This window comes from Piliocolobus tephrosceles, chromosome 2, assembly GCF_002776525.5.
Source record: "Piliocolobus tephrosceles isolate RC106 chromosome 2, ASM277652v3, whole genome shotgun sequence".
NCBI lineage: Eukaryota > Metazoa > Chordata > Mammalia > Primates > Cercopithecidae > Piliocolobus > Piliocolobus tephrosceles.
The window spans coordinates 58,035,992-58,050,000 of NC_045435.1; the positions used below are offsets into that span (position 1 = coordinate 58,035,992).

Consider the following 14,009-nt stretch of genomic DNA (forward strand, 5'->3'; position numbering starts at 1 on the left):
CAAAGCATCGCTGTGAGAATTGAGAATGTACGTGAAGCACTTTACATAGTATCTGGGCACTTAGAAGCACTCAGAAAAAGGGAATGTAAAAATATGTATAGAAAATAAGCTCTTAGTTACTTCCAGTGACTACTGATTTCTCTTTTTAAATTTTTATACTTTATTACAACTTTTAAAGTTCCAGCAGCAAAAAGGCACTTCCTTTTTTTTTTTTTTTTTTTTTTTTTTTTGAGACAGAGTCTCACTCCGTAGCCCAGGCTGGCGTGCAGTGGTGTGATCTCAGCTTACTGCAGCCTCCGCCTCCTAGGTTCAAGCGATCCTGCCTCAGCCTCCCTAGTAGCTGGTATGACAGCCAGGCGCCACCGCACCTGGCTACTTTTAATATTTTTAGTAGAGACGGGCTTTCACCATGTTGGCCAGGCTGGTCTCGAACTCCTGACCTCAAGTGATCCACCTGTTGGCCTCCCAAAGTGCTGGTATTACGCCAACACACCCGGCCCAAAAAGGCACTCCTTTTCTAAAACCAATTTTATTAAAGGTATGTGTACATGAAGTGACAGTACCCTGTACTGAGTGAGTGGTGCTAGAAAAGGTGCTAGCTGGGGAAGGATCTGAAGGATTATATATTTCAACTGCCATGTTTTTAGATGAGGAAACCAAGGCCCAGAATGACCACCTCCACAGCAAGCTGAGACTAGAAGCCAGGTTTCCAGACTAGGCAGGGATGAAAGCACTGGACAAAGCATTCCTGTCCGGCACTAATCACTGGGTATGCAGTAATGACATGAACCCAGGGAATGAGGAGAAGGGACAGGGCCTGTAAAGGATGCAAAGAGTCAAAGTGACTTCAAGGCTTCAGGTTTGGGGGCTTAGAAGGATTGAGACTGAAATGGGCAGTTACTGAGAGAAGGGGTTTTGATGTGAAGAAGAGCACGCATTTGGTTTTGAATGTTGTCAGCCTTGAGAAATATCCGAGCAGGTTTCACCTACGGACAGGCTAAGATCTGGGCCTGGAGCTGAGTGTCAGGCAGGATCAGGAATAAAAACCTAGGAAAAGATTTCACAAAATTAAAAGATGAAGCAGTATAAACACACTTTTCAAAGTTCAAAGAATAGACCACAGTGGAAAATACCAAAGGGTCAAAGGATGAGTGGAGAGGGCCAGTCGAAATTAAAATGGGGAGAAGTGCCATCTAAGAGGAGGAAGATTTGGGCAATAAAGCTGAGGACTCGGTTTCAAGGTGGGCTCAACTATCCACAGTCTGAAATTCAGGAAGGAAGTCAGTAAAAATAAAGCTGGAAAAAGAAAACAAGCATCTTTTGAATTAGACTAGGAGAAAGTCACCGTGATTAAAAAAGCAGTGTTAGAGATGGGAAATGAAGCAGCCCGAATCTTTTGTTTGTTTGTTTTTGAGACAGTCTCACTTTTGTCACCCAGGCTGGCGTGCAAGGGTGCGATCTCAGCTCACCACAACCTCCATTTCCCAGGTTCAAGCGATTGTCCTACCTCAGCCTCCCAAGTAGCTGGGACTACAAGTATGAGCCAGCACGCCCTGCTAATTTTTGTATTTTTAGTAGAGACAAATTAGCCATGGCCAAATTTGCCATGTTGGCCAGGCTGGTCTTGAACTCCTGACCTCAGGTGATCCGTCCGTCTCAACTTCCCAATCCCTGTGCTGGGATTACAGGCGTGAGCCACCGCACCTGGCCCTTATTCAATAATTTAGACTGGGAAATAAAGTAAGAACGTATTTGATGACAGTGGAGACAGATGGCAGAGCAAGGTAATGGCTTATTCAAGATGAAGGACTCCATGAATATTTGAAAGCAGAACGGAAGAGATGAAGAAGGAGATTAAAACTTTCGGGAGGTAGAAGATAAAGCTTGGGTAAGGGTCCTCAGAGGCATAAAAGCAAGAGAACAAGGCAAGATTGGAATCACTAGGATTATATCCCAAGGCATCTCTCCTTCTTGTTACTTGAATGATTTGAGTTTTAAGTATTTTGGAGGTTTGGGAAGTCTTAGGCTATTAACAAGGACCTGAAAATTCCACTTATGTATTTCTTGTTTTCTAGAGGAAGGAAATCATGGCAAACTGGGGACGGTAACCTTTTCTCCTGGTGCAGTGTGGTTGAAACCTCACCACAGTATTTAGCACACTGGTCATTAAATCATTGGTTGTATTGCTTTTTGCTGAGTGTGATTCTTTCCTAATGGACTCCATGACAGGAGCACCCATATGTGAGCTTTTGACCACTGAATCCCAGTAATTTGTACAGTTTCAAACATACAATAGGAGACCAATAAATATTTGTTAAATGGATGAATAATGGAATCAGTGAATGAGCAGCCTCTCCCACAGCAAGGAAACTCGTATTCAGGGAGATGACGCAGGCAGGTTAGCAAACACATAACCTCTTTAAACACTGTTTGGTAAATGGCCTTGAGTTTTTTTCTTCTTTTTTTTTTTTTGTGGGGTAACTGTTGGGGGACAGTCTCATTCTGTCCCCCAGACTGGAGTGCAGTGGTACAATCTCGGCTCACTGCAACCCCCACTGCCTGTGTTCAAGCGATTTTGTGCCTCAGCCTCCCAAGTGGCTGGGATTACAGGTGCCTGTTACCACACCTGGTTAATTTTTGTATTTTTAGTAGAGATGGGATTTCACCATGTTGGACCAGGCTGGTCTCGAACTCCTGGCCTCAAATGATCCACCTGCCTTGGCCTCCCAAAGTGCTTGGATTGACAGGCATGAGCCACCCCACCTGGCTTGAGTTTGTCTTGGATGCCTTTCTAGTACTTAAAAGACAAATTACACACCCCAAAGCTATCATAGAAGTTCCTAGAAGAATCTGTCCCTTGAATGTAGATTCAAAGCAAATTTAAACAGAGAATAAGTGGCATACAAAATACTGACTTTCTGTACTGACTTAATGGCAGTTTGCTTCGTTTCCAATCTGTAAAATGGTAACGGGTACTTTGAAGGTATTTAAGATTGAAAAGCACTTAGGGTCTAATACCTTTATTGTTCACTACAAGTATTATCTCATTCTTTACTTCCTCCAAAAGTTTAATTTCCAACTTCGTAAAATATTTTGATTGTGATGCAATTGGGTTACTCAGTAGGCTTATCTTTTTGTGGATTTTCTATCTAAAAACCTTACTACGTACCAAAAACAAATAAGCTTCAGGATTCAAGTGACACAGTGCATGGAATGAATGCCATCAATATTTGCTGATTGATTGAATAAATCATTCTTTAAGAAAAAAAGTGGCCTCACTGCCGCCATTTTATTTCACCCTATATCAACTTTGTGAGATGGCTGTTACCCATCTTTTACAGACGAGAAATCTTAGGCTCAGGGAAATTAAGTTACTTGCCCAGCACCACCCAGCACCGACAACTCAAACCTGAGCTGTCTGATGACCCAAGCCTCATCATTTCTTTTACCTGCTGCTTCTAACTTGGACTTCATCTTCTTTCTTTCTTTTTTGTTTTCCACCAGGAAAAGATGAACACAAGCCCTTGAGAGAGTGGTTTCTCATTGTGCTTATGGCAACCATCTGCTTCATCTTGTTAATTCTCTTGCTCATCTGTAGAATGTAAGTATTTGGGTACCTGCAGTGGGGTCTGAGTACTACATTTTTACAGGCTTACCATGCCTCCGGTAGGCAGAGGGTTCTTATTATCAGGTAAAACTATGGTATTTTTGTGCCTGGATGACCTGTCCAAGATGAGTGTAGGCCAAATCAAAAGTGGAAACATCCAGAGGTGATTTACAGAAGTCGGACAGAGCACAACACAGCCCTTGGCTATCACTCACTCCTACTTGAAGTTGTTGACAGCTTTTAATATCTGTGAAGGTTTCTACTTGCAGGTTCTTTTGATTCCTTCTCAGTCTTCCACTCAGTCCTTGGCTGTCTTGGGTAAGCTGTCGACATAGGCTTTTCACAGCTCAGGAAGGTTAAAATCACCAGAATGCCTGCACATCATCATCCTCAACTATCAGGTCACCAGGCCCCTGAGTGGCTGATGGCTATTAGGTCAAACACAGATTCTAGAAATCGCATGTGGATCTGGTGTCCTATCCTAGAGCCTGCAAATAGCCCATAAGTACCCCTTACCCATTTTAGCATTCAGTAAGGCACAAAACCTTTTAGGAGACTTAAAAACATGTTTTTTCTTGGCCCTTTCATAATTTAGAAAATGAGTTTTATAAGGGCTGGGCGCGGTGGCTCACACCTGTAATTCCAGCACTTTGGGAGGCCACGGCGGGCAGATCATGAAGTCAGGAGATCGAGACCATCCTGGCTAATGTGGTGAAACCCATCTCTACTAAAAATACAAAAAATTAGCTGGGCATGGTGGTACACGCCTGTAGTCCCAGCTACTCGGAAGGCCGAGGCAGGAGAATCGCTTGAACCTGGGAGGCAGAGACTGCAGTGAGCCAAGATCGCACCACTGCACTCCAGCCTGGGCAACAGAGTAAGACTCTATCTCAAAAAAAAAAAAAAAAAAAGAAAAGAAAAGAAAAGAAAAGAAAATGACTTTTCTATTAAACAGCTTTATTATAAACGTTATATTTAGATGGCATCTACAGGTTGGGGGAAGGCAGTACAAAGGAGATGAAAAGCAAATAAACTCAGCTGGGGATGGTGACTCACATCTGTAATCTCAGCACTTTGGGAGGCCGAGGCTGAAGGATCACTTGAGGTCAAGAGTTCAAGTCCAGCCTGGGCAATGTGGTGAAACCCTGTCTCTTCAAAAAATACAAAAATTAGCTGAGCGCAGTGGCATGTGCCTGTAGTCCCAGCTCCTCAGGAGGCTGAGGCAGGAGAATTGCTTGAGCCCAAGAGATGGAGGTTGCAATGAGCCGTGATGATGTCACTGCACTCCAGCCTAGGTGACAGAGCAAGACACTGTCCCAAAAAAAAAAAAAAAAACAAACAAAAGTAAGTAAACTCTGTGAGTAAACACAGTTGAGGAAGGAATGCTTCAATCAGCATTGCAGGAAACGGCACAACACCACACACTTGAAAGTTCATTTTGAGAGATTAGGCCTCATAACACCCACTGACACAAAGCAGTTTCCCATTTGGTTTTCCCTGGATGACTCAGAAGCCACAGCAAAGCCTTGTGGTACCCACAAAGTCTTCACCTATAATTTTGGAAGTCTTGGTACATAAAGATTTTGAATTTACAAAACAGCAGGTTCTAGAATTAACCAGGTCAATTTTTAGAGTAGATATTTAGAGACAAAAGATATACTCATGCTCACCTAATTCCTTCTTTACTCCATTTTCAGATGTCATTTATGGATCAAGTTGTTTCCACCAATTCCAGCACCAAAAAGTAATATCAAAGATCTCTTTGTAACCGCTAACTATGAGGTAATATTGAAAGTTCTTATGATATGCCATGTGTCCAGGATTGAGTCCCCTGGGATCTGTCATTGGGTTTAGTTTTCTAGATTATAAGGCAGGGCTTTTACTCAGAAGGCCAGGAGCATTTCTGTTGCTTCAGTCATTCTATTCTTTGGCTGATTCAGTTGTTTGTATTTTTTAAGAGATGGGGTCTTGCTATGTTGCCCAGGCTGGTCTCAAACACCTGGGTCTAAGCGATCCTCCCACCTCAGCCTCCCAAGCAGCTGGAAATACAGAAGCATGCCACCATGCCTGCTTGCCTGATTGTTTTATTATGCATGTTCATTACTGTGTTGACATTGGAAAGGTACTGAGTTACAAGCATTCTTTCCAGTTAGTCTTAAATTTTAATTTCATATCAGCCATCCCTTAACTGACTTTGGACAATCTCTTCAGCCCTATGAGTTTTGAATTTCTTTCTGGTATAATAAGGGACACAGATGAGATTGTACATGTTCTGCTTAGCTCTAATGTTTTAAGACTCCATGTTTCCACATGAGTATCTTAGTTAATAGAGAATTTTCAGAGGGAACTTTAGCTCTTTAGTATAAAAAAGACTGTAGAAAAGGCAAATTATTTCACCCAATATGCATTTTCTTAGGTCTGTTCACCATTCAGAGCACTTAGGTTCAGCCCAGTGGTCACTTACTTATGGCTATTCAATTGTTCCAGCATGATTTGTTGAAATAAATAATCCTTTCCCCATTGACTTGTCTTGGCATTTCTGCTGGAAATTAGTTGCTATATATAGTTGGGCCTATTTCTGGAGTATCCATTTGGATTTATTGATCTCTTTGTCTGTCTTTATGCCAATACAATACTGTCTTGATTACTGTAGCTTTATTATAAACCATGAGATCATTTGTGTAAGGCCCAAAATTTTTTAATAAGTTGTTTTGGTTATTCTAGGTCCTCTGCATTTTCATATACATCTTAGATTCAGCTGATAATTTTCTACAAAAATAGGTAGCTGGGATTTGGGGTGATATTGTGTTGAGTTATAAGTTAATTTGGGGAAAAGTGACATCTTAATAATATGAAGTCTTCTTATCTATAAACATAGCATATCACTCCATTTATTTAGGCTTACTTTAACTTCTCTCAGCAATGGTTTGTGATTTTTCAGTGTATAATTATTGCACTTAGTCAAATTTATCCTTAAAGTGAACAGTTATTTAGATCAGGGCCCAACACACTTTTTCTGTAAAGGGCCATGTAGTAAATATTTGAGGGACAAATGGTTTCTGTTTCAACTCAACTCTGCCATTGTAGTGTGAAAGTAGCCACAGAAAATGTGCTAATGAATGAGTGTGGCTATGCTCCAGTAAAACTTCATTTACAAAAACAGGCAACAAGCCAGATTTGGTCCGTGGCTGTAGTTTGCCAATCCTTGATTTAGATCAAACAATTTTCTTAGCAAATTTAGGTTTCTCTCAAATGAAGTAACCCCATGATTGGATGAACCACCTGGTGACTGGCTGTAGGGAAAAGAAAGGGTTCATGGAAAAACTCACCAAAATGATTAATTTCAATAAGCGGTGAACATTCCTTAGCATTTGCAGTTTGAGTATTGGAAGGATTTATAGACAGTTACAGTTACTGGCTGACTGAAGTAGAGAATGGAGGCTGGCAAAAGAATCATTCTGCCCATGGTTGGATCCTTGTGTTCTCCTTTATCAGGGGAATGGCCCATCTGCTCTTGTTCACTGAGTTCTTTGGGAAGAAGAGTAGACCCCAAGGTGGAGCTTTGGTGCTGGTTCTGGATGTGTGCTGCCAGTCCCTCCTTTCTCTAGCACACTCACTCCTAAGTAAACACATCTGGTTTTGTGTGTTTGTTTGTTTGAGATTGAGTCTCGCTTTGTCATCCAAGCTGGAGTGCAGTGGAGCCATCTTGGCTCACTGCAACCTCCCCCTCCTGGGTTTAAGTGATTCTCCTGCCTCAGCCTCCCGAGTAACTGGGATTACAGGTACCCGACACCACGCCCAGCTCATTTTTGTAGTTTTAGTAGAGATAGGGTTACACCATGTTGGCCAGGCTGGTCTTGAACTCCTGACCTCAAGTGATCCAGCCTCCCAAAGTGCTGGGATTACAGGCGTGAGCCACTGTACCCAGCCCACATCTAGTTTAAGCAGCCAAGTGAAGTCATTTGTCCCAGCCTCTTAATGGAACATCTTAATGCTGGTATCTAATTTCCCTACAGAGCCCTGAAAGATTTCCTTTAATATTCCAAAGTTGGTGAAATAAACTGGTTTAAGAGCTTATTATATAAGGTTGTGATTTGTTGTTAATTAAAATCAAGTCAAGTGTGTAAAATAACAACTTGGGGCAGACAAGCTGGTTTCAGAATAAGCAGAGGATGAATGTCAGCACTGAACAGCGCCTGGCTTCTCAGGACAACTTACTCCCTTCTCACACTGCCGAGTTTCACATAAAAACAGAGCAGTTAGAGACTGAGAGAAGAAAGAGCGCATGGGATGGTGGAAATGAAGTACAGCCTGGTGCTGTGGGCCCTGTGGCCTAAATTCTTCACCTGAGAGAGGATGAGAGCGAGTGCAGAGCTGCCTACAGCTGGGCCCCATGAGGCCATGCACAGCCTCCACCTCCAAGGACAAAAGCCATCCAACCCATTCTCAGAGGCTGTGCTACAAGGGTGACAAGAGGGCACGCTGGTGCTATGGGTGGCCACTGGGAAATGTTTGGCTAGTGGGAAAGGAAACCCTCTGCTTTTCATGGTAATGTGCACCTCTGAGCTTGGGGTGGGTGCCCAAAGTCCCAGGACTTAGAGGACTCCTAGAAGCAAGTTTTTGCTTGTTCAGACCTCAGTTAGAAATTTAGACATCAGTGAAGGGACACGCTCAGTGGCTCATGCCTGTAATCCCGGCACTTTGAGAGGCCATGACGGGCAGATCACTTGAGCTCACAAGTTTGAAACCAGCCTGGCCAACATGGCAAAACCCCATCTCTACAAAAAATAAAAAAATTACTCAGGCATGGTGGTGCACACCTGTAGTCCCAGCTACTCAGGAGGCTGAGGTGGGAAGATGGCTTGAACCCAGGAGGCGGAGGTTTCAGTGAGCTGAGATTGTGCCACTGCACTGCAGCTTGGGTGATGGAGTCAGAACTTGTCATAAATAAATAAATAAATAAACATACTGTGAAGGAAGAAAGTTGGCCTTTAGCAGTAAAAAAGAAAGACTTATTCTAAAAATCAAATCCTGAGCTTTCTGATAATTTACTGACTTAGATATTTTTTGTAGAGACAAGGTCTCACCAGGCTGGTCTCCAACTCCTGGGCTCAAGCGGTGTGCCTGCTTCAGCCTCCCAAAGTGTTGGGATTACGGGCATGAGCCGCGGCGCCCGACCTGAGCTTTCAATTGATGAGACTGGTTTCCAGGTGTTCCTTGTTTCTACAATGGCAACCAGAGAGGGTTCCTCCCCCAATTAGGTTGCCTGTAAACTATTACAAGTAAAATGGATAAAAGCAGGAGCCATGCCTGCTGTGTCCATCAGTGAATTCCCAAGACACGGCACTGTGGCTAGTGTGGAGCAGGTAGTAAAAATGTTGGATGAGTAAATGAAGTAAAGGAATAGGATCTCTTACAGGCAATTTTATTTTTGTTACCAATTTTCCAATTATTATCAGCATTGTTCATCATAGCCAAAATGGGTCAGAACTGTCCAAAGTTAGGGGGATACTATAGTAAATTATGGATGGAATTATGATGCAGCTATCAAAAGTGATGCCACCAAAGCACATTTAACAATGTAATTTACAATCAGTAATGTCAGAGAGAAAGAAATCAATTTTTAAAGATGTGTATCCGGCCAGGCGTGGTGGCTCACGCCTGTAATCCCAGCATTTTGGGAGGCTGCGGCGGGGGGATCACAAGATCAAAAGTTCGAGACCAGCCTGGCCAACATGGTGAAACCCCTTTTCTACTAAAAATACGAAAATTAGCTGGGCATGGTGGCGTGTGCTTGTAGTTCCAGCTACTTGGGAGGCTGGGGCAGGAGGATTGCTTGAACCTGGGAGGTGGAGGTTGCAGTGAGCTGAGATCATGCCACTGCACTCCAGCTAGGGTGACAGAGTGAGACTCTGTCTAAAAAAAAAAAAAAAAAAAAAAAGATGTGTATCCATATGACTTCAAGTAAGTCTAAAGAAAATATTATGCCTAGAAAGAAAGGCTTAGGAGAAGCAGTGGGCTGTGTTTGGGAGAAAGTTGTACGGCTAGGTATTTTCTTCTTTCCACTTTATTTTTCACATCTTCTTCAGTCAACATTCACTATTTTTATTTAAAAAATAATAGACTTAAAGCCAAGTGTAAAGATTTCAAAGAACCCAAAAGTTCTCTAAAAGACATCTAAGGAAAGATGATTTGTTTTGCAGAAAGCTGGTTCCGTTGAGACAGAAATTGAAGTCATCAGTTATATAGAGAAGCCTGGAGTTGAGACCCTGGAGGATTCTGTGTTTTGACTGCCACTGTGGCATCCTCTGATGAACTCACACACACATGCCTCAGTGAAAAGAAGAACAGGGATGCTGGTTCTTGGCTAAGAGGTGTTCAGAATTTATGGAATACTCAATTTAGCTGTGAAGCAATACACACAGACACATCAGTCTTATATCCCTTAAAAGTATGGATGCTTCATCAAAATCTCCTCGCCCACAGCAGGGAAGTTGATTCGTCCAAGCATTTTGCCTTGTTTTTTCTCACCACTCCGAACAGGGTAGCACCTCCTCACCTGCAGATCTTTGCAATTTCCTTGACTTACCTCAAACTTTTCTTACACAATAGATAGCTTTTAAGGCTAACGTCCAGCTGTCTTTACTTCTAACAGTGCCCGTTTGGTTGTTTAAGCTGCCAATGGTAGCACTCAGCTACCATCTGAGGAAGAAAGCATTTTGTACCAGCTTGGAGTGAATCATGAACTTGGATTCAAGACTATCTTTTCTATAGCAAGTGAGAACCACAAATTCTTCACCCCCCTACATTCTAGAATGATCTTTTTATAGGTAGAGTGAGTGTGTGTGTGTGTGTGTGTGTGAGTGAGAGAGAGAGAGAGAAATTATCTCAAGCTCCAGAGTCCTGATCCAGGATACATCATTTGAAACCAACTAATTTAAAAGCATAATATAGCTAAGATATCACCCCATATTGAAAGAGAGGACAGGATTTCGTTCAAATATTACATTCTTGAAGGAAGACTTAATATTCTGGAAATATGCTGAGAAAGTCATTGAGCATAATTCAATCATGAAAGGGATCACTGAATCAAGAAGGAACTTTCTGAAGAGACATTTGCTGCCAAAGGCTTCAGAGCAACTCAAGTAATGCCAGGTCAATCCTAGTCTCTCAAGTTTGGAAAGGTTTCTACAAGGCCATCCCATCAAATATCCCAAATCTATACAGAAGTTCTTCTTCCTAACATCTTCACATATGAGTCTGCATCCAGATTGGAGGCCTTTGTGATGGGTGATGAACTACAGGTGGAACCAAGTACAGGTGTGTCCTGGGCAGAGATGGGCCAGAGGAAGGAACCCAAACAGTGCTGATTCTACGTGACCCTGAGTCAGGAAGCTGAAGGCTGAGAAAGGAGGTAACAGTGCCCAGAATTCCCACATGGCACACTCTTTAAATGCTTTCTGGAGTTGTTTTAGTCAGTTTTGATCCATCAGTGGGGACACATATGGTCACCATATATTTCCAGGTTTTCTTAACTAAACTATAATTATCCACTATAACTAGCAGAGGGTTGAACCCTGGGTAATAGGCACAGAGACGTCTTAAATCTTGACAAGCCTGAACTGTCTTATAGTGATCTGAATTACTGTTCCATTTTATAGTTGCAGTTACTAAGGTTCGGAGAAGTTGATAGGAAATGGCATAGTGAGGAGTTGAATACCAGGTTCAGGGGAAAGTGACCCCAGAAATGTGGCGAGGAGTGTCAGGGAAAGCTGAGGCCTGCTTAGGGGTGTGGCTGAGAAGGCAAGGCCCATGGAGGTGGTGCAAGAATTGGCAAAATGTTTAAAATGTTCGGTCACTCGAATGATTCAGAATCTCAGACCTGCTTTTGTTGTTGTTGTTGGGGGTGGGTGGAGACAATCTTGCTCTGTCACCCAGGCTAGAGTGTAGTGATGTGATCTGAGCTCACTGCAACCTCCCTCTCCTGGGCTCAAGCCATCCTCCTCCCTCAGCCTCCCAAGTAGCTGGGACTACAGGTGCATACCACCATGCCCAGCTAATTTTTGTATTTTTTTTTGGTAGAGATGGGGTTTTGCCATGCTGTCTAGGTTGGTCTGAAACTTCCGGGCTCAAGCGATACACCAGCCTCAGCCTTCCAAAGTATTGGGATTACAGACATGAGCCACCATTCCTGGCCAGGAAACTGTATTTTTAATGAACACCTCAGGTGAGAATCAGAGGCACCTGGAGGGCTCATTAAGACACAGAGGAGCAGGCTCCATTCTTAGAGTCTCTAATTGAATAGGTCTGGGTGGGGTCTGAAAATCTGCATTTCTAACAAGTTCTCAGGTGATGCCAATGCTGCTGGTCTCTAGAACACACTCGGAGAACTGCTGCTCCGGGAGAGTCTTATGAATACCAAAATTTGAAAATCAGCCGCTGAAGGAAGAAGTGACAGAAAAGGCCTGTCCCCAGAAAACGGTCCTTTTGGGGAGGCTTGAAGCACCCTGTCTGATCTCTTTCAAACCAGAACCTAGACAGTTGGCATTGTGGAAGCTGCCTCTGCTTAGGAGGCAGGAACAGAAGCAGGGAGCTCCCCCCAACAAAGGTGGCCGGCTCTTCAGTGCTTGGTGTGGTGCTCGCTTCAGAGACTCCTCCCTCCAACTCAGCAGCCGTAGATCACCTGCGCTCTGTGCAGCTCCTTGCCACACTTCCCTGAGCTGGTACCATTAATCTGGCCCTTGGTATATGTGTTTCAGGAGCAACACGAAGTAGCCCATGTGGCCTCCTTGGTGGATTGGGAACTTCTTCCTCCCTTCTTGCCTTGTGGAACTCATAGTCATTCTTTGGGAACCCATAATCATCATCACTTCTTCCATGAAGCCTTCAGAAGCAGAGTTTGTTGATCCCACCTCTGGATTCTCATTCTGGGCCTCATCCTCTAGACTGCGAGTTCCAGGAGGATGGAGCTTGTGTGAAATATGTCTTTTCATCTGCAGTGTCTAGGACAGTATCTGACCTAGAAAATATGTTTCTTAAGCCCTCTGTCAGCCCTGATACGGCACCTTGTATATAGGTTAGACTGAACAGTATTTGGCAGAGATCCTCAAGGCCTACAATAATAACACGGGGAGGAAGCTGGGTATCTAACAACAATGTGGTTAGAAGCAACCAGGAGACACATGTGCCTAACCACTGGGCTACTGTGACCTGGATGTTTTTGCTGCCAAAGTGTCTAAACGGTTATGTATAAATTGCTGTGTAACAGGCGTTTCAGAAGTGGCTCATTTTGAGTGGTCTATACTGTTCTCACTAGCCTTGTCACGGCAAGTCAAAGAGTTTGAAATTCACTTAGCAGTAAACACCATCAGCGACAGGTTGATGTCAGGTAAAGTCATGATATCGGCTCCCATCTCTTGCCATCTCCCACTAGAACAGGGTAGAGAGTCACTTTTCTCCTAGAGCCTCCATGGCCACAGGATCAGAACAAACATGCTTTTCCAAGACATCCGATCCAATAGGGATTTTAGCCCAATTTCTTTCCTTGGCATTTGGAATTCACTGCATGCAGCATGGGGGAGTGCTGGAGAGACGGGAGGGTGAAGGTCATGTTTGCCAATAGCCAGACCACCTGAGCCTCATTGAAATGCCTCAGACCTCAAGCTATTCATGCAGGCTGGGGAAGAATCCATGTGGGCAAAGAACATCCTGATTAAAAATGCAAACGTTTTCATGGTGAGACTTTTATGTGTCAGGACCATCTGCTGGTGGAATTAATAAGCCTTAGGTGCTAATTTGTTAAAGAAAAAGTAGATATCTGGAAGTGAGAACAGAGAACTGAAAACAATCTTTGATGGCACAAGTAAAGGTGAAAAACCTAATTAGAATAGGACTTGGTGCTAGCCTAAGGACTGTAGCTATTCCTGCTTCTACATCCTTCAAATTGAGTACCAGGGTGCAAAGTTTTTGAAAACCATTTCTTTCTTTGGAATTTTGCATTGTACCAAAAGACAATTTTGTTTATTTCCTGTTTTGTAGGTAATAGATGTGAATATAAGTATTTCAAAATGAGAACTATTAAACATAAATGACAGTGAATTGTGTAAGTCTGCAATTAAAGAGTGGGTACATTTCTTATTTTTCCCCTATATTTCCCTTCTCTGTCCCCACTATTGTCTTCCCCCATCTCTCAGCTAGGACTATTACAGTAGCCTCTGAACTGAACTCATATTTCCTCCCTTTGAAGGATCAATGTAAAAGGCACATCTGCCTACATAACTCCCCATCATCTTCAAGTTAAAGCTTCTTTTAAGGCAAAGTCCACTGTGACTCAGCTCCTTACTAGCTCTCCAGCCACACACCCAAATACTCCTACCTCAATTTTCACCAACCTGCTGATTAT

At 43.1% G+C, this 14,009-nt stretch overlaps 1 protein-coding gene across 5 annotated transcripts in view; it reads left to right on the forward strand.

The window, feature by feature from the left end:
* The window catches only part of IL5RA (interleukin 5 receptor subunit alpha), a 44,146-nt gene extending 30,441 nt beyond the window's left edge, over positions 1 to 13,705 (forward strand). For 3 of the 5 annotated variants that reach the window (XR_003306744.2, XR_003306742.2, XR_003306741.2), the window contains 4 exons: positions 3,505 to 3,601; positions 5,305 to 5,389; positions 9,811 to 11,021; positions 11,950 to 13,705. Coding sequence is in view for 1 of the 5 variants with exons in the window: in XM_026447347.2 (XP_026303132.1) it covers positions 3,505 to 3,601; positions 5,305 to 5,389; positions 9,811 to 9,897 (269 nt within the window). In the remaining 4 variants the exon portion in view is untranslated. Of the gene's footprint in view, positions 1 to 3,504; positions 3,602 to 5,304; positions 5,390 to 9,810; positions 11,616 to 11,949 lie in introns of those variants that run through there. The other 2 variants (XR_003306743.2, XM_026447347.2) reach the window with 2 other exon arrangements.
* Positions 13,706 to 14,009: the final 304 nt, after the last annotated feature.